Source organism: Corapipo altera, unplaced genomic scaffold (assembly GCF_003945725.1).
Source record: "Corapipo altera isolate COAL_440 unplaced genomic scaffold, ASM394572v1 161, whole genome shotgun sequence".
Lineage (NCBI taxonomy): Eukaryota > Metazoa > Chordata > Aves > Passeriformes > Pipridae > Corapipo > Corapipo altera.
Genome location: NW_020884979.1, coordinates 189,230 through 208,752, shown reverse-complemented (window position 1 = coordinate 208,752; position 19,523 = coordinate 189,230). Strand labels below are relative to the sequence as shown.

Below are 19,523 nucleotides of genomic sequence, written 5' to 3'. Positions count from 1 at the left end.
GCCACACTTGCCAGGGTTATGCAGGTGTTTGGGTTTAAATGTTTGCTGGATTAAACCCAGCTCTGCCCTATCTGGAAGATATTTTTATGCTCTCTAATCGGATTCTTCAGTCAGTCTGTCACAACTCTGAAAGAAAGGAGCAAAATACATGGGGGTGTTTTTGTTGATCATCTTAGATATTTTCCGGAGTTTCACAGATACGGAAAGAAAGGATTTCAGTAAATCCACAGTTTATTATTTGCACTGGCAGATTTGCAGACTATTAGAAACACAAGATGGATGTGGGGTTTTTTATAGCACCTGGGACAACAGAGAGGTCACTGGGTGCAGCTCAGGAGATCCAAGGACTCTTCCCTGATCCAGCCATGTCCTGAGTTTCCCCACAACCATTCATTTGCTGTTCCCAGTTTTAAGAGGCTTTGCAGCAGCCATGGGATCTGCTTTTCCATGAATTTATTTTCAGCTTTTGCTTGCAGACAGGGTTGGTTGTTGCAGAGCAAATAGAATATCCTCAGTTCAGGCCAAAAGGTGGTTACAATCTGTGCACTGGGTGGGTTTCCCCGTGGTGGAGGGGGCTCAGCTCAAGTCCCTCTTCCCCACAGGTTCCTTGGGAATGGGCAGTGCCTCTGCACCAAAATTTCCACCTGAGCAAGTTTAAAATTGAACTAGAAAAATCTTAGTCAAGTGTAAGAAATACTCTTTGGAAACTCTGTTTGTGGTGTGTCAGCAGCATCTGCCACCATCCTGCTCCAACATGATGGGAAGGGCACAGATTCATGGAGCAAATGGTCCTTTTTGATAACAATATAATATTATTGCTTATAATAATATAAAAATAATGCTTGGACTACTGATTTTAAGATAAATAACCACAACTGTGAAAGATGCAACGCTCCTGCAGCAGGAAGCTCAGGACAAGGGGCCTGCTTTGCATGGAGCATCTCTAGGGCTTGGTATCGAAATTCAAAAGGAGCTTTTCTGAAAGGCTGGGCATTCCCAGCCACCAAATGATTTATGGGATGGATTTGTGGGATGGCTGAGGTACCTGCTTTGTACTTGGGGCTGTGCTGGATCCTTCAGGGGAAGCCTGGAAGGAGAGGGTGTGTGTCTGCATCTCCTTCTGGGACTTGGCTTTACCAACCATTTCCCAAATTCCCACCCACCTATCCCTAGTTATATACATATAAAAGCTAATTTTGGTGGCAGTGAACCAAAGAAACCAAATCCAACCTTGTGCTTACTTGAAAACTCTCTGATTTCCAGTCTCCAACCCTGAAGAAACGAAATGTTTCCAACAAAGCTCCTTTTATCTGTGAGCTGCAGACAATCCAATTTTATCTGTAAGAGCCAAAAAAAAGTGGAATTAGCTACTATATTCAGGAAAAACCCAAATATTAATTAACTTGATGGGTGTTTTCCCTTTGATCCAGACTTTTTTCCGCTGGTGTCTCCCATAGCATTGCCCACAGTGACACCTGCTGGTATTTGGGACAAGGCTGGGTTGCAGGTCCTCAGGAGCAAGGGATTAATTAGGGACAAAAATGAAGAGAACAGTCAGTGTGGTCGTGGAGAGACACCTGGAATGGCCACCAGGCTGGGAATGCTGGGCACATGGAGCTGGGAGTCCTTCTGCACCAGCTGGAGCCCCTCCAGCAATGGGCCCAGTTGTTAAGGCCCAGCTTTGTGCTGGGCAGAGACCAAACATTGGGATGGGGAGATCCTCCTCCCTTCCCAGGCCTTGGTGGCTTCTCAAGATATTTCTCAAGTGTTTCTGTTTTTGGGAGTTTATTTTCCTTGGGAAACGAACTCGCTCCCGCTCCCTGCGTATTAAACATCCAGTTACAGGTCCTGGGGATGTATTTGAACCAACTCCTGCTTTGCCACCCTTGGTGTGGTGTTTGCAGTGGGTGAGTGTGAATAACAGTAATTGAGAGTTGTGCTGATGATAGCACAGAGCCATTTCACCCTTAATCCATGAGACAGTAGGCATTGGATACAGGAAAATAGAACCAGGGCAGGGAGGGAGAAGCACCTCAGAAATGGAGTCACTGATGTGAGAAAATGGAGCTGGCCTGATTTCCATCCTGCACACAAAGGGCCATTGCTGGGGTGTTTTCTTATTTACCTTTTTAACACCTCGTGGCTTTCTGTCCTTCCTAGCAGGGAATTCCCTGTGCAGCTTCCCAAAGTGGAATTCCTCCCTGCTGTAGGGGTCGGGTCCTGTCTGCCAGATGGGGCTGGGGAGGGGGCTCAGGGGGGATTGCAGGGCTCCCTGCTGCCACAATCCATGGATCAGCCTCCAGGACTGAGCCTGGGCAGAGCTACACCCCCCTCCCATCCTCCTTTTCAATGGAAAAGGGATGTTGTTCTGCTGGAGAAGCTTTTTGGTTGGACTGTGAGTGGGTTGTTGCAATAGAAAAAGGGGGGTCGGGTCTTAGTTTTGTGTTTCTGAGGATTGATGGATTTAGGTCGTTCGTAGGGCCAGGAGTTGGACTCCATGACCCTGAGGGGTCCCTTCCAACTCCTTCCAACCATGAAAAATGTGTTCCTGGCCTTCAGAGCTTCCAGGGAGTCGAGCACAGGTTGGAACTTCTGCCTCTCACTTGAACTGAGCAGGGATTATGGAAAGAAGAGTGTGGGACTGCTCCTGTTCCCCATCCCTGGAAATGTCCAAGGCCAGGTTGGATGGGGCTTGGAGCAGCCTGGGCTGGTGGAAGGTGTCCCTGCCCATGGTCCCTTCCAACCCAACCCATTCTGGGGTTTGCTGGCTGCATTTGGGGATCACCCACAGATTTTTGGGTCCAAAGCTTCAGCCCCTGCAATAGTAGAACATCATCTCAGAACATTGTTCCCGAGGCCACCACTTGTACAACTCAACCCTTCGGCACTGGGGATGGATATCGGGAATGAAATCCAGGTGTGGGCTTTCATCAGGGAAACCTCCTGATCAAAATGTACAGAAATCAAACACAGAAGAGAAATCAGCCTCTAAAATGCAGATTTGGATCAGAAAATGTTTGTTTCTCCAAGAATTTAAAAAACCCCTGTTCTTTCTGATCTCAAAGCCAAGTCCAGTTCACATCCTTTGGTACAATTTTAAGCAGCCTAATATCTATTTTAGGCAACAGGAATTGCTGGCCTGGCCCATATCCTAAGGACAGCAGAGCATAAGGAATTGGGAATGACACAGTTTGATCCTCTCCTTGGTTGTTTCCCCTCCCTCACTCATGAGGGTTTGGAAAGGCGTTGGCAAAGCCTGATCCTGGAATAGGAACGTGCCCACTGAGAACTCCAGGTGGGATTTAGAGGTTTGTTGAAGGTCAGCTCAGGTCACTCCTTCATTACTACTAAAACTATTCAGCCCTTCCTTGCCAGTGTGGCCATTTTCATGTAAAAATGAGAAAATTCTCATTTAAACAAGGGGGGGGAAGTTTTGAGGGATGTGTGAAGGGACAGGAAAGACATCAACCCTTCTTCTGAAAACCTTTTTAAACGTGATTTACCCACAGTCAGACCCATTGTGGGCAAGAAGGCAACCAAGTCTGTTGTCTGAAAGTCATGGCAAACAGGCAGGAAGGGATCTCCTGCTGGGGATCTGAGTGTTTCAGGTGCTCTTCCTCTGCTCAACGTGACACTTGTGCTGAAAAATAAGGTTTTAAGGATCTCAAAGTGAACATAAAATGAAAATAGCTTGTCATTTGGAGACAGGTGGGGAAAAAACAGCACATTGCTGGGAAAACTCAGGATATCACTATATGGGAAAGGGTGGTGGCCTCAACCAGGGCATCATCTGGGTCTCTTTTCAGGGCTGATATTATGATATCCTCAGAAAAATCTGCTTTAAGGCACAAAAATAGATGTATCCAGTCCAATATTTATAAATGTGGTGACTCCAGGAGAGATGTTGGTGCTGCAGGGTCACCCCTTGGAGCTGCACGAGCCTGTTTTAACACTAGTAAGTGTCAATGATCAATAAAAAACACTGATTTCTCTACTTGGGGGAGGTTATTTTGCATTTCTGTTGCAAAACAGAATTTTTATCCCAACTTTCCGCTGGTTCTGTTGTCAAGGAGACAGTTGCAAGCTGGGTGAGGGGCTCGAGGCAACTCCTTTTTCCATTGGGAAAAGTAGTTATTGCTGTTTAAAATAATACAGATTTTGGGTTTTCCCATTTAACTGCACACTGAGAGTAAAAGTTCTCTTGCTGCTTTAATATTTTCCAGGCAAACATTTGATCTTGGTTGTGCCAGTGGGATTCACTTCCACCATTCCTTGTCATCCAGGGCCTTTGTTGGCACCCTGGGAGTCGAGACTGAGTTGATAAAACTCTGCTTTTTTCCCACCTTTTGTGCATTTAAGGAGAGAAATCGATGGAAAAGGAGAATGTTTTGTGGCAACAGCCCAAATCCAGGGGGATATAGAGGAGAGTATGAGCTCTGGAAATGTTTATTCCATGTGATACTGCAAAAAACCAGAAGTGGTTGTCACCTGCAAGGCCCCTCAAGATGTTGCCAAACTGGGAGCAACTGGTGAATTCTGGTGTTTGAACCTGAAAAATTACCTGTTTCAGTAAAACTCTGCAGAGATTGGCCAAGTCAGCTGTTGGTCATGGTTTTGCTTCTCATAGAGGTGGTTTTTAATGATAATTTGAAGTGCATTTGCGTATGGAAATGTGGAGTCTCCTCTTTGATTGAGACCCCAAAAGAAAATATATTTAATCACAGGTAACTTGAAGAGTGGCTGAATATATTCAATTAATATATTCAATTAATATGGGGGGCTTTTTTCTGTTCCTCATGGTAGATTATGAAATGAGTTTGGAACCTCGTGGCAATGCAAATAACTACTCTGAATAAGCACACAAAATTTGGAGGAAATTAAGAAAAATACATGGAACAAATGTGCTGATTTGTTTCCTTCCAGTTTCATTTTTGCCATTCCAAGAACTGGGGAACTGCTGCAGTGCCACGGTGTGAGGCTGTTCCTGGTTGTATTTCCTCCATTTTCCAAGGTGTTCATGGTCCAGGTGGGCTGGGAATGTCACAGGAATGGGCTGGTTCAGGGAGAGATTTCAATCCTGCAGAAGCTCATGCTCAAAATGTGTGTGACTGGCCAACTTTTTTCTCCCATTTTCAATTGGCAACTTGATTTTATTTATTATTTTATTTATTATTTTATTTATGATTTTATTTATTCCCCTCACAGCGTCAGCATCAACCCCGTGCAACTTGCTCTATAAATTAAAAAAAAAAAAGTATTTTTATTTTGCTTTATTTTCCCGTTTGCTAATTTTCAGTCAGCTGAATGATTTCCACCCCATTGCCTGGGTATCCTTTTTCTAATTACAATTCTCCACGTTGATTAGCTGTGAATCTGTTATTATTTTAATTAGCAAGCCAAGCTTTGTGGGTTTTCCAACCCAATTCCTGACTTTATCTGTGACCAAATACCACTATCACCTTTCACCTGTCTAATTAGTCTTTCATTATCTCTCATGGCAATAAATTCTATTTTTTTCCGTATCAATTCCTGTCTCATCTCTCTGGAAAGTCCTGCTGCTAAAGCTCCTCTCCTGTTTCCCCTCACTCTGCCCCAACGTGCTGCCCTCACCCCCTCTATCATCTCTCTGCTTTCCTGACCCTTCAACTGCCCCTCCTGAAGTTCTCCCTTCACCTTTTACCCTCTTCAGCCCCACTGTATCTCTTTGAACTTCCCAGTTTTTCCAGCATCCTCCATTTCTCAGCCTCCTGAAAGTCTTTTTTCTTCTCATCCTACTTGTTGGTCTGCTTTCATTTCTCTTTTCCTGCTCCTTTGCACTGAAGGAAATGAAGCTCTGCCCCACTGACATCTCTTCTGGTGACCTCTTGTCATGCCAAAGAAACGTGTGGTGACAGAGATGAGCTTCCCCTTCATCCCCTCATCCTTCCTTGTGCCCTTCCTCGTGCCCTTCCTCATCCTCTGAGCATCTTTCCATGTGCTCTTTCTCCAAGAAAAGTCATCCCTCTCACCCCCTGCCATCTAATTTGTCTCCTCTCACGCTTTCCTATCCATTTTTGTTGCGTGTGGGGATGAAAAATCTCTCAGTGGCTGCTCCTCCAAAAATTAGCCTGTCGGAGCCTCTGCTCTCTTCCTACAACTTCCTTTACAAAAGGAAACATCCTGCAGGCACCAGCTGGGCATCTCCTGGACCTCTGCCCTCTGTGCCCCCGCTCAGGGAGCTGTCCCTGCCCTGGGGGGACAGCAGGGACAGTGGCAGGCTCAGGGTCAGGGGATGGTGGCTCCCGTGCCAGCTGGTGACAGCGTTTTACGGCTCGGGTTTGGAGGCAGAGCCAGAGAAACAGATGTTTGTCTCAGCCCTGCAGAGAGAGAACAGCTGAGGGGGGTGGCCTGGCAGCTGCTGGAGGGTTGGGAGGCCTGGTTGCTCTCCAAAAACGGTTGTCAGGCTGTTACAGCAACAGAGGGGATGGAGTGAGAGTCCAAAGGTGCCTTCCAATGCCTCGTGTTGGCTTTTAGAGGGAATGAAAGCAGGACATTTCTTTAGCAAGAAGGCAGAAAACTGAATCCTGCTTTTTTAGATCCTTACAGAACCCCAGGATGGGTCAGGCTGGAGAAAGGACCACAGTGGGGATCTGGTGCCACCTCCCTGCCCCAGCAGGGCCAGCCCCGAGCACAGGGCACAGGAGTGTGTCCAGACAGCTCTGGAATAGCCCCAGGGAGGACACTCCACCCCCTCTCTGGTCTCTTATTGACAGGTCAGTGCAAAAGTCTTGAATTCCCGGTGAAAATTCAGCCTGTTCTTCAGGACCAGCAGTTCTGGAGTTGCCAGAGGTTGGAAAAATCACAGTTTGGAGATGGTCTTTTGCTCCAAATAGAGTATGTGGGTTTTCTCTCTTCCACAACTTCTACTTTTATAGCATTATTTCCATCACCTTTCTTGCCTTGTCATGGGAGCAGCTCCTGGGAGTGGAGTGGTCCCAGCTCATTCTGTGGATCTTTATAATGCCTTTGGGATACTGAAGTGGGAGTAGTTTTTGAGGAAAAGGAAGAGCAGGAGGACACCCATCATCCTATCATCCTCTCAGCACAGCCCAGGCACATTCAGACCCATGGAACAGCTCTGCCAACCCCCAACAGAAACAACCAGGAAACTAAAGCAATCATTTAACCAAAGAACTTCCAACTAGGAACATTTGTCCCACCTTTGTGCTTCTGGAGCAGCAGGGCACTGCTGTGGCACTGGGGGTTAATCTGTCCCAGTTTGCACCCCCTGGATCAGGTGTAGGCTGCACTTTCTTTTGCTTCAGTGAAATAATTGCTGAAGGCACCTCTGGGCCTGCCCTCACACATCCTTTTGTACTCCTTTCACCTGCCCCACGTGCTCAGAAACAGGGGTTATATCTTGATATAACACAGTGCAGCCTCGGTCAAGGAGTGATAAACTCACCGTGTGGGGGGAGGAAGATGCTCCTCATTGTATAACTTTTTAGTTTTAGGTCATGGAGTTTAGTTTTGGGTGGTCATTCTCTGAGCAGGGATGATCTTTAAGGGTCCCTTCCAACCCTGTTCTGGGACTCTCTGCTTTGTGTCACTCCATAAGGAGGATGGGAATGTCCCCATGGGAATGTTCCCATTGGGGGCAGTGAGGGGGCTGATCAGGGGATGGTTCTGCAGGAACTGGAAGCTCAGAAGGACCAGAACTGGAGAGGACACCCAGACTGTCCAGATCATGCTCAGGAGCTGAGCTGTTTCCTCAGTGCCCTCACAGTCTGTTAAGAAGCCACAGTGAACCAGGTAAAATATTTCCCAGAAGGATTTAACAGGGAGAGAGTCTCCTATAAGTGTTACACAGCTTGGACCCTAAAGCCCATCTCATTCCACCCCCTGCCATGGGCAGGGACACCTTCCACTAGCCCAGGTTGCTCCAGCCTGGCCTTGGACACTTCCAGGGATCCAGGGGCAGCCACAGCTTCTCTGGGCAACCTGTGCCAGGGCCTCCCCACCCTCACAGGGAAGGATTTTTTCCCAATATCCCATCTAACCCTGCCCCTGGCAGTGGGAAGCCATTCCCCCTTGTCCCGGCGCTCCAGACCCTTGTAAATAGTCTCTCTTCATCTTCCTTCTCATCTCTCTTCAGGCCCTGGTCACCTTCCTCATCTGCTTTCCCATCTCTGTGCTCCATAATTATCATTAGGGATAATTAAAAGCCCATTTAACCCTTGCTTCACCTCAGCCCTGCAGCTCCCTCATATTTTAACATCCCACTTGTTGAACTCTGCTGAAGCTGCTGTTTGGGTATTGACATGTCCTGAGTGTCAAAAATTAGGGATAATTAAGGAGAAGAGCACAATAGGATCATGCTTTGGCTGTTTGAAGGAGCAGCATTTTTGGATAATCCCTGACAGTGAAACACATGGTAAAAGCAGGGAAGAAAATCCGTATGATTCCCAAGGAATTCAGTACAGAAGACCAATAATAACCTGCTTGGGTTTGCAGCATTTTTCAGCAAATAAACATATTTTTATGTTTTATTTTCTTAGCATTGCAGCCTTGAAGGGATGGTTAAGGCAGCAAGAACGGGAAAAATAAGTCTTTTGAAAGCTGCTGCTGTTTGGAGTTTTACTGGGGGTTCTGTGGACATTTTTTAGAGCACCAGCAGCAAAATAACATATTGAGATTATTTTCATTTTTATTTCAATACACTCTGGCTGGGGTGGGTTAGACAGGGAGCACTGGCATCAAGCCCACTGGTTAATGTGGTGTAAAACTGGCTCCAGGGAGTCAAACTCCTTGATTTCAAGGCCACCTTTGTGTCTCTGCTCCCCTCAGGTGACCTTTGGGTTACGTAGCATTCCAAACACACCATTTCCCACCTTTTCCCAAGTATTCTCGGGATAAACACAGCAGCCAGAGGCACCCAGCTGGTGGAAAAACGAGGTTTTGTGGAGTTTGACTCTTGGGTTGGTCTCCAGCCTGGAAACCATCACTCCTTAAGAGGACTTTATTCCATGGGGTGTTTTTTCCACTCGAGGCTGAGGTGGCACTGTGGCATTCTGGGGGGGATGAGGGATTCCATAAAGCAGGATATTGGCCTTTTTTAGGGCATGATCTGGACCATGAGCTGCTCTGCACCCCTGCTGCTTCTTCTGTGGGATACCTTGAGCAGGTCCTGGAGACTCATCCGTGTCTTACCCCATCAAACCCGCTGAGGAAGAATTTTTCTCCCCTTGCCACTGGGAGTTTTTCATGTTTTTGAGTAAAACTGGCAACACATATTTTTAGAGAAGCTGCTCTTAGTGGACAAACAGGGACCTCCATGATGGACCACACAGGAGGAACTTAAAAGGGAGGAAGAGCTTCCCTGGTGTTCATTTAGGTTGGAAATGCTGGTTTGGGAAGGATTCCAGCTTCTCTCTACGGTCAGGTTGGTTTTAACCTGTTTAGACATGGGATTAAAATCTGTCTCTGGCACAGAAACTGGCCTGGTTTAGGGTTTGGTTTGGGTTTGGTAACAAATTTGATTTATATCTAAGGGGAAATGATAATTTGCAGTGATGGTAACAGTTAATATGGAGCTTGGGCTGGTGGATTCCCAGATTTCAGTGTGTCCCATGGATGTTGTAGATGGATTCCCTGGTAGTTTTCACGCTGATTTTCCAGGTCCAGCCCAGAAATTATTTTACATCCTGTTCTTCCATTCTATCCATAAACCACATATTGACCCCCTAATCCAACAAAAACAGTGTTTAAACCCATTCTCTCCAGCCTTCTTGATGTTGCATGTCAGATAATGAAACCCAATCCATAAATATTAATGAAAGAAATAAAACCCTAAGAAAACCTTCAGTGTTTAATTTCAGACGTGCCTCCCTCCCCCCTAAAAAAAAGCAGAAAAACCAAGACACTTCTTTTTTATCACTTATTTTTATTTAATTACTTATTTTCTTGGGAAGAAACCTCTTCTTGGAGCACTTAAACCTCTGATTTATCCTCTGCATTCAGGTTCCAAGCTTGGCTTGCTTTCTGTATCCCCACAACCCCCATTGCTGAAGATGCAACCCCTCACTGGTGTAGACTGGGGAAGTGTTTTATTCCGTAGGAAAATGGGGTGGCAGGGATTGTTCTTGGGTGATAAAGCAGCTCTCACCCCGGAGAGAAGCACCTGAAGGGGCTGAACATTTATAAAAGTTACTTTATGAAGCAACAACCCAGTTAGCATGACAAATACTCTAAATTTTGTGGCATTTATAATTCATTGATGCTGAGCCTTTATTTGCCAAAGCTTATAAAATATACATTTGTGGCTCGCTGAGCGTTCCCAGCAGTTATTCCTTGGATTTATCGTGGCTGTTCCCTTGAACTCTGCCTTGCCCAGACTTTCCTGCCAAACTGGGACCTGTATTTCTGCAGCCTCCATTGGGTTTTCTCCGTTTGAGTTCCATTTTTACCCTGGGTTTCTGCTGTTTTCCACTGGGAAAGAAGGCAATGGAAGATTAGTTAATACAGTTTGCTCAGCTCTTCCAGCCAGGAATTAATTTCTGTGTTTTGCCTTAATTTTGTCGTGGCCTAAAGGAGCTGTTTCTGAAGAAGTGTGCCCAGAAAACCACGGGATGCTTTTGGCTTGAGTGAAATCTGAGCAAATAAACCAGCTTTTCCTCCCTGGACTTTGGGGGAAAAATGCAGTGTTTCATCCAGAGTCCTTTCCTCCAGGGGGAAACTCCATGCTGTGGTCCCTGGAGGGAAGGCCTGGCCGTGGCACTCAGTGCTCTGGGCTGGGGGACAAGGTGGGCATCGGGCACAGGCTGGATTTGATGACCTTGGAAGTCTTTTCCAGCCTTAGTTATTCTGTAAAAAGTCTAAACCCAAAAAGATTCAAGTTCTAAGCCCAACTTTGGTGTGTTAAAGTAGGTACCTAACTTTTTTAATTCCTTTGCTACTACAAAGGTGGGATGGGAATCTTTATTACCTATTTTAAAGGCTTTCTGGGAATTCTTTGACCAGTATATTTTGAGAAGAGCCGGGGGGGGGGGGGCAGGCTCTGCTGCCAGGGAACAAGGGACAGGAGGAGAGGGAACGGCCTCCAGCTGTGCCAGGGCAGGCTCAGGTTGGCCAGGAGGAGGAATTTGTTGCTGGAAAGGGTGGTGAGGCCTTGGCAGGGGCTGCCCAGGGAGGTTTGGAGTGCCCAGCCCTGGAGGTGTCCCAGGAAGGCCTGGCCGTGGCACTCAGTGCTCTGGGCTGGGGGACAAGGTGGGCATCGGGCACAGGGGGGACTCGGTGACCTTGGAGGGCTTTTCCAACATCAGTGATCCTGGGATTCTATGAACTTCTGCCAAAATGTTTCTTCAGAGCACTTTTTACAACGGTACCAGATGCACCTGAGGAGGCCTTGCTGCCTGAAAGCAGGAGAGGCTTCTCGTTATTTTTATTGACATGTGCCATAAACAAACCCTTGGGCACCTCCCCTGCCTGGCACGGGGCTCTCAGGCTGAACAGGCAGGAATAATTTGGTCAGAAGGGCAAAGCACACGGATGAGTTGGTTTGTGTCAGCCCAGGAGGACTGAAGAGGAAGAGCAGTGTCAGAGGATGGGGAAGGATGGGTCGATCCAAGCAGGAAAACCAGGAATTGGCTGTGAAAGAAATGGCTCAAAATGCATAAAGATGAAGATGTGGATGGAGGGAATGAGGGGGAGGTCAAGTGGAATGAAAGCTCTGTGGGATTGGGCTCCCAGGGAAGGAGCAGAGGAATGTGGTTTGGATGTTGGAAGAAGGATTTGAATGTGATTAGAGCTCAGGGGAAAAAGAAGAGAGTAGACACGAGATGCCAAATTAAGAGGCAGGTTTAGATGCTTCAAAGCTCAAATTTGTTCTTCTTCCATTCCTCGTGTAAAGTTTGGATGGACTCATGGGAATATACATAATAATATTTGCAGTCATTAGATCTTTGGGTGCCTACAAAATTCCACTTGAGAGGTTCTGACCCCAACACCTCCTAAAATCAGGCCCTTTCAAGGAGTCTCATCCTGGATGCTCAGAAATGTCCATCCTCAAATCTGCTCTCCAGAGACACCCCATGTAACAAGGAAAACTCTCTGGGTTCCTGTCCAGGGGCTCCTCCAGGATTTTTTTTTCCTCTTTCCACTCTGGCACATGAAAAGAGGAAAAAATACAGCGTTTTTTAGATCCAGTGGAGTCTGTTCAGGGTCAGGGCAACCCACAAATTAGAATTCCTGACACACATTCTCCTGTCCCCTTATTTGAAGTGCCATGATAATATTCAGGATTTGTGGTTCTGGTAGAGAACTTTTTTGTTTGTTTGTTTGAGGTTTTTTTGGTTGTTTTGGTTTTTTGTTTTGTTTTGGTTTTGTTTTGGTTTTTGTTTTGTTGTTGGTGTTGTTTCTTGTGGGTTTTTTGAGGGGTTGGGGTTTTTTTGGTTTTTTGTTTGTTTTTTTTTGTTTTTGTTTGTTTGTTTTTAATTTATTGATCTTCTGGAGAGTCTGAGGATTATTAATTACTAACCTGGTGCTTTTATTTACCCATATTTTTTTGTTTAGGTTGCTGCCTAACTAGATGTATTTTAAGGAACTCACCTAATTAATTCTGTATTATAGTTCACTCAGATATTTTTTAGATTTTTTTAAAAGATTTTAAATATATTTTTTATTTTTAATATATTTTTATATTTTTAATATATTTTCCTATTTTTAACATATTTTTCTATTTTTAATATTTTAATTTTTTTAATATCTTTTACATTTAACTTTTTTCCTTTTCATTAATATCCCCCTGTGCCCAATGCTCCCAAACCAAAGAGTTGTTTTCTCCTGTTGCTTTTCCATGAGCCTCTGCCTGTTTATTTTCCTGTGGGATTCTCCTGTCAGTCTGGAAGTGGCACCAAAAAGGTTGGGTGTAAAGATAAATAAATAAACACAGTAAATAAACACAATACCCTTGAAAGAAAACACCTCAAGCTTATCCAAATTCAAGGATTTGAATGAATTCCTCTCAAATCATCCCTGTTTTTACATTCTTTGGGATTAGAAGCCCTGATGGTCTTTGCTATGCCTTCAAACAACACCTGAGCCAGAGGGTTTGGGGGGGGCTGGATATAAATGGAGAGTCTTTATTTAGAAAATATTGGGAAAAAAATATTAGGGAATGTTGGCTTTGAGGTTTTTTGGTGATGTATAAATGCAAATTGCCTCTGCTGGGGTGATCCAAGGGATGGAAGTGTTGATAAACTGTGACACGGATTTAGCAGGGAATATTCCACACAATAAGGCAAAAAAAAAAAAAAAAGAAAGGCAGATTAAACTACTGTAATAACAGGAGAAGAGAAAGAAATTGTTTGTTGAATAAAGCCCTTGCTAGCAAAGCTGGGAAACCACCAAAACCACAAGAAAAAAAAAAAGAAAAAAAAGAGAAGAAAAAGAATTATTGTTACAACGGACATATTATTGCAGTTTAGCTCATGTCTTGTATTCCCTTATGAAAATTCCTCTGTCCTGTTGACGTGCTAAAAATGGATTTAGGCTGTGAGGATAATTCATCTGGGCAAAAGCTGGCACTGGCACAGCCTGAGGAAAAATGGGCAAGCCAGAAACTGTTGCAGTTTAATCCTTACATCCCTTGACACAGGACAATCTTTAAGTCCCAGCTGGTGTTCGGGCTGGGAGAAAATTGGTCCGGGGTGATTTTATCCCACAGAACTGCCAAAGGATCCCCTGGAAAACAGGCTCTGCTTGGGTTTGCTCATCTTCATCTGGTTTTTTTTTCTCCCTTTACAGACACACTATGAAAGTGGAGAGTACATCATCAGACAAGGAGCTCGAGGGGACACCTTCTTCATCATCAGCAAAGGGAAGGTGAGCTCACACCCTGCAGGGCTGCTGGTGCTGCCCTGCTCCCAAAACTCAGCCCCAGCCTCTCCCTCCCTCCCCTCCCCCGGGCACAAATGTGGCAACACTTGACATTTAATTAAACTTCTGGCACTGTACCAGCAGAGAAGAGCAACCTGAAGGGGAGAAAAATCAATCTGCTGCTGGTTTGCTCCCAGGGAACACTTTGGGGTCAAAAACAGTAGTTGAGTCTCTCAGTAAATGAGCAAAAACCCTCTGTTTTTTATTGCCACTATACCCTGCAATACTCAACTAAGAATCCCTCTTACAAGGCTGACTTCCAGACTTCATTCCCATGGCTACCCCTTCTCAGCTTCCCCAAATTGAATAATGAGCAGCCAGGGACGTCTGAGCTCTCTCCTTGGGGAAGGAAGAAGGTCTAAGTAAGTTTCCGTTCCACTGCTCACAGGGAAAATGGGATTTTTGACCTCTTTTCCCCTAAAATCCTGATGGGATTTTATACAAGGTTTTTTTTTTCTTACCTTCAGCAAATTTCTACTATTTTTTTAGCTGGCCTAATACTGTTCCACTTGAGGAACACTGGGCTTCTTTCCACGGAGCAGGATGGAGATGTTCTTGGGAATATACAGTGATTTCCCACTGCAGATGAGATGATACATGGCAAGGAAACACAAATGGATAAATGTGCTTGGAATTAGACCAGGCCCAACCTCCTGCTCCCTGGAGTTGATGTTGGCACCAACCACGTGTCCTTGAGGGGAGGGCAAACCCCATGGCATCCATGGAGGAAGAGTGTGGGTGTGGAGTTGTCTCCCAAGTTTTTTTCCCATCATCTTCCACTCCCTGTTTCCAGGAGCCAGTTCTTCATTAGAAGGAAAAAAAAGGTCTTTCCAGATGAATAGGAATGTCATGGATAAGTTTCTGAAAGGAAGATGATCATGGCCTGAAATCCAAACTGAAGGCCTTTCGCTTCCCTCCACTCAGAAATAATATTCCCTCTTCTCCCAGAATATCCTTTTTTTTTGCCCTTTTTTAATGGTGCATCTCCTTCCCATGTGGAGGGTTTGAAGCCGTGTTGGCCAGTCTGCTGAAACCAGGTTTTTGCCCAACTTGGTCAGTGGATCCCATCCCTTCCTGGCAGTCATGGTTGGGGTTGGAAGGGACCTTAAATATCACCCAGTCCCACCCCTGCCATGGGCAGAGACACTTCCCACTAGCCCAGGTTACTCCAAGCCCCATCCAACCTGGCCTTGGACACTTGCAGGGATCCAGGGGCAGCCACAGCTTCTCTGGGCAACCTGTGCCAGGGCCTCCCCACCCTCACAGGGAACAATTCCTTCCCAGTATCTCATCTAACTCTGGCAGTGGGAAGCCATTCCCTGTGTCCTGTCCCTCCATCCCTTGTCCCAGTCCCTCTCCAGCTCTCCTGGAGCCCCTTTAGGGACTGGAAGGGGCTCTCAGGTCTCCCTGGATCCTTCTCTTCTCCAGGCTGAGGAGCTTTGACTGTCTCAGCCTTTCCTCATGGCAGAGGTGCTCCAGCCCTCTGAGCATCCCTGTGCCATTTTCTGGACTTATTCCAACGTGTCCTCAGTCTCCAAATGGAGTCTCTTGGTTGTAAAAGCCAAATCCCTGTTGCTGACAGCAGCTGAATGTGCAGTTGTTGATCTGCCCCCCCTGCAGCCCTCACCCCTCACCCTCAGGATGGAGGAGGAGCCCAACCCTGCCCATGGCCATCACTCCAGAGCCCTGGGCTCCTGCTGGAAATGCTCCTTGGCTTCATCCCTGGCCTCTGCCCCTTCAGCTTACTGGGAGAGCTGCTGCCCAGAAAAAGGGAGCTAAAATAAAACAAGGCACGTGGACTCGCTGGGAAGTTCCCAGACCCTCAGCTGGAGCCTGATGGCCTGACAGAAATTCCCACAGGGATAGTTAAATTCTTCCCAGTTTTCTCTTCCATTTACAAAAGGGACCCCAGTGGCTGAGGGAAGATGGGTGGAGTTGGAGAGGGTTTAATTTTAATGCCTGTATTAGGGCATAAGTTAGATCCAATCACTAACTCATGCTAAGGATACAGCCAAGGATAGAGGGATGAAACTCAGCAATGAAACATGGAATAACTGATGATGGAATAGAGAATTATGGGATCAGTGGGTGCTGCCTGGCACTTGCTGAAGCCAAGGCACATCATGTCCCATGTTCCCTTTTAAAACCTGACCCAGGCAGTTTAATAATCCAGGGATAATTCTGGGAACAACTCCTGAACCTGGGAATCCATGGACACTGTCTGTGACCAGCACTGGAGCCTGAGCAGGAACTGGGAGAGCTCCTTAGGAAAGCTCTGCCTTACCTTTCGTGTCAGAGTGTCTGGAGTGACTCTCATGGAATCATGGAATGCTTTGGATTGGAAGGGACCTTAAAGCCCATCCAGTCCCACCCCTGCCATGGGCAGGGACACCTCCCACTAGCCCAGGTTGCTCCAACCTGGCCTTGGACACTTCCAGGGATCCAGGGGCAGCCACAGCTTCTCTGGGAAACTTGTGCCAGGGCCTTCCCACCCTCCCAGGGAACAATTCCTTCCCAATATCTCACCTAACCCTGCCCTCTGGCAGTGGGAAGCCATTCCCCCTTGTCCTGTCCCCCCATCCCTTGTCCCAAGTCCCTCTCCAGCTCTTTTGTACCTTTAGGTACTGGAATTCTGCCCTAAGGTCTCCCCAGACCCTTCTCTTCCCCAGGCTGAAGTGAGCAAGGAGATTTTTTGTATTTTTGAGCCCAACACTCCTCAGAAACACTCAGAAAGATTTCTGCTCTGTTTTATTTCAGCCCATCCTCCCTTGATGGTTCTTTTAGGAGCAAGATCTCTCCTCTTTTTCTCTGTCAGCTCCATCCACCCCACTTGACCCCATTCCTGAACTACTTTAGTTCATTTATTTGAGTGGGTTTCCTGGAGTCCAAGTGAGTAGAAGTCAGAAGTGGGTTCAGAACACTTTGAGTGCAGGAATCTGTTGAATGGAAATGGCTCAATCCCTTCTGCTTGTGCAGTGCCTTGCCTTTATCCAGAGGCAGAGTCTGCCATGCTGTGCCATTTCCCACCATTTTCCCATTAAAAGCCATGGTGTGGCACCAGTTTAGTGCTGGGTCAGGTGGGTCCTTCACTGGAGCAGTGGCTGTTCAAGGGGCTCAGAGTTTTGAGCCACACAGAAATCCCTCCACACTCATTGCTTGGGATCCATGGAAGTCATGGAGAAAGAGCTGAAATCTGCCTCAAAGTTCCCTTTGTGTGTCCAGGGGTGTTCCTGGCTCAGCCATCCCACATTCCCTGCCCTCATCTGCTCTTGGATGGGTCATTAATGACTCAAACCCACTGCTATGGTTTAGCCACCCTTTAAGGAGGTGGGAGAAGGTGCAGGGCACAATTGGGAATTTCATGGTGAAATTACACTGGGATGTCTCCAAATCCAAAAGGACGTGTCTGACATCCCACATTTTGCCTTTGGGAACTTCCATGTGGAAAAGCTCTGATTAAAAGGTCTGCAAAGGAGGAGCAGATGAGAGATCTTCCCCTGTAGGTGAGGTACCTGCAGAGAGGGGCTCATCCCAATGAAATCTGGGACAAAATGGGCTTTGGGAATGCCTGCCCCTGTCCACTGACCACAGACAGAGGCTGCACAACTCGATTTAGAGCTGGGAGAGGTGACTCCCACCGTGCACTGCCTGTGAGTTTACAGCAGGGAGACAGTTTGCTTTCCATCAGCAATATCTGCTCTTCTCTTTCACTGCTAAATAAAAAAGAATTAAAAATAAGATGGTCAATTCCTTTAAACTTCAGTGAAAAGCCTTGATTTTTGCTCCAGCCGGAGTCATCCCTCCCCTGAATTTGGGAGCCCAAAGGAGCGGGGGCACCTTTCATCCTGCAGCCTCCAAACTGTTTCATTTTGGTTCTGATTTTTATGACACCTTTCCCTGAGGTGAGAGCTCAGGAGCTCAAGGAATGCTGGGGAGCAAAGCTAACAGGAGCCTGGGCTGTGTGCCTGACTGAGCCACCCCAAAGTCTTGGAACCTCTTTCTGCTGCTGCCTGTTCTTGTGCAGCCAACTCCGTGTTCAGAGTGACAAACATTCAAACCCCCAAAGTGGTGGGTTTTTCCAAGAGCAGGAGGTGCCTTGGTGGGAAATAACTGTTCGTTTCCCTGGATGGTTGGTCAGTGATGCCATGGGAAGAGTGCAGGACTCTGGGGAACGATTCCCAGAGGAGACACAGCCCAGAGATCTGGGAGCTGGTGAATTCCTCTCTGAGCAACCCTTTGTAAACCCCAGTTTTCCTAAATCCTTTTGGCTTTTCCACAGGTGAACGTCACTCGGGAAGACTCCCCCAGTGAAGATCCCGTCTTCCTCCGCACCCTGGGGAAGGGAGATTGGTTTGGAGAGAAAGCCCTTCAAGGGTAAGTGCTCCTGGTGATGCAGTTATTCCATTGACATCATTCCTCAAGGATTTCTGCAGCTCTCAGAGGGCTCTGCCTGCTGAGGAGGAGGTTGGGAGTGGGTTTATTCTTTTGTGATGGGAAGAAAGCCCTCGAGGGGGGACATCAAATCCAGAGATCTTGCCTTGCTGCTGGACACCAAAAAGTCATTTATCTTTGCACTGTCTTTCCCCACCATGCATTGGAGGATCCAAATGTTTGGCTTTTTGCATCTCTGGAGTGTTATTCCCACATGGAAGAGCATGGTTGTGGTTGTCCTGGTGGGGTTGAAGGCAGGGTGGGGGTGGTGGGATTGAAGTTCTCTGGCTGTATTTTCATGGCTTTGGTGGAGGTGGGGGTTGGATGGGAGTGACCTGTTTTATAGAAACCTTTTCCTCTGGGGATAATCCAAAAGAAGAAAAGCTGGAAATCCACATTGGATGGGTGATGGTTACAAAAATAGCCTTGATTTCCATGGGAAGGAATAGGAAGAGCAAACAGGAATTTGGGACACTCTGCCCTTCTTGGGAACTCTGTGAAAGAGCTGTTGGGCTTTTATTTTGGGAGATGCTGTGGTAACTGTTGTGTGGTAATTGTTGTGTCCAGTCCCTCCTGTATCAGCCTTCTCCCAAAAAGAAGGTGGTGGAAACACTTGAAGCCCAAATTTCAAGTCACTTCCTGGCAGCCAGAGATGCATCCAGCACAAAACTCACCTCACTCCTGTGATTCTAGACCTTAATTACAAAGTAACGTGGTTTTTAAACAAATATCCTTATTTTTATTCCATCCCTGCATAACTCCAGTGGCACACAGCACCCCTAAAATGGGAATTTCTCAGCATTTTAAATCCAGTATTTTAACTGACTGGCTCAGATTGAGATTGGTTCATTTACAACACTTGTCTGCATATATTTGAATATTCAATATATTGAATACCTTTGATCTTCTGAGGCTAAATGGGAACTTCATAATTGAGAGCACATTCTCAGCATGCAAGGAAAGCATAATCCTGCCATGGTCTAGAAGTGTCCAAGGCCAGGCTGGACCTGGGACAGTGGGAGGTGTCCCTGCCCGTGGCAGGGGGTGGAATTGGATGAGCTTTGAGGTCCCTCCCAACCTAAATCATTCCATGTTTCTAAGGTTTACTGGTAAAATTTTAAAAAGCTAGTCAAACATGAAAAAGTCAAAGAAAATGTACTAAAAATTGAATTTTATCT

General features: G+C 46.4%; 1 protein-coding gene across 8 annotated transcripts in view; it reads left to right on the top strand.

The window, feature by feature from the left end:
* The window catches only part of PRKG1 (protein kinase cGMP-dependent 1), a 395,239-nt gene that overhangs the window by 278,747 nt on the left and 96,969 nt on the right, over positions 1-19,523 (top strand). For all 8 annotated transcript variants that reach the window (XM_027665603.1, XM_027665605.1, XM_027665602.1 and 5 more), the window contains 2 exons: positions 13,783-13,860; positions 18,194-18,288. In XM_027665603.1, the coding sequence (XP_027521404.1) occupies positions 13,783-13,860; positions 18,194-18,288 (173 nt within the window). The remainder of the gene's footprint in view (positions 1-13,782; positions 13,861-18,193; positions 18,289-19,523) is intronic.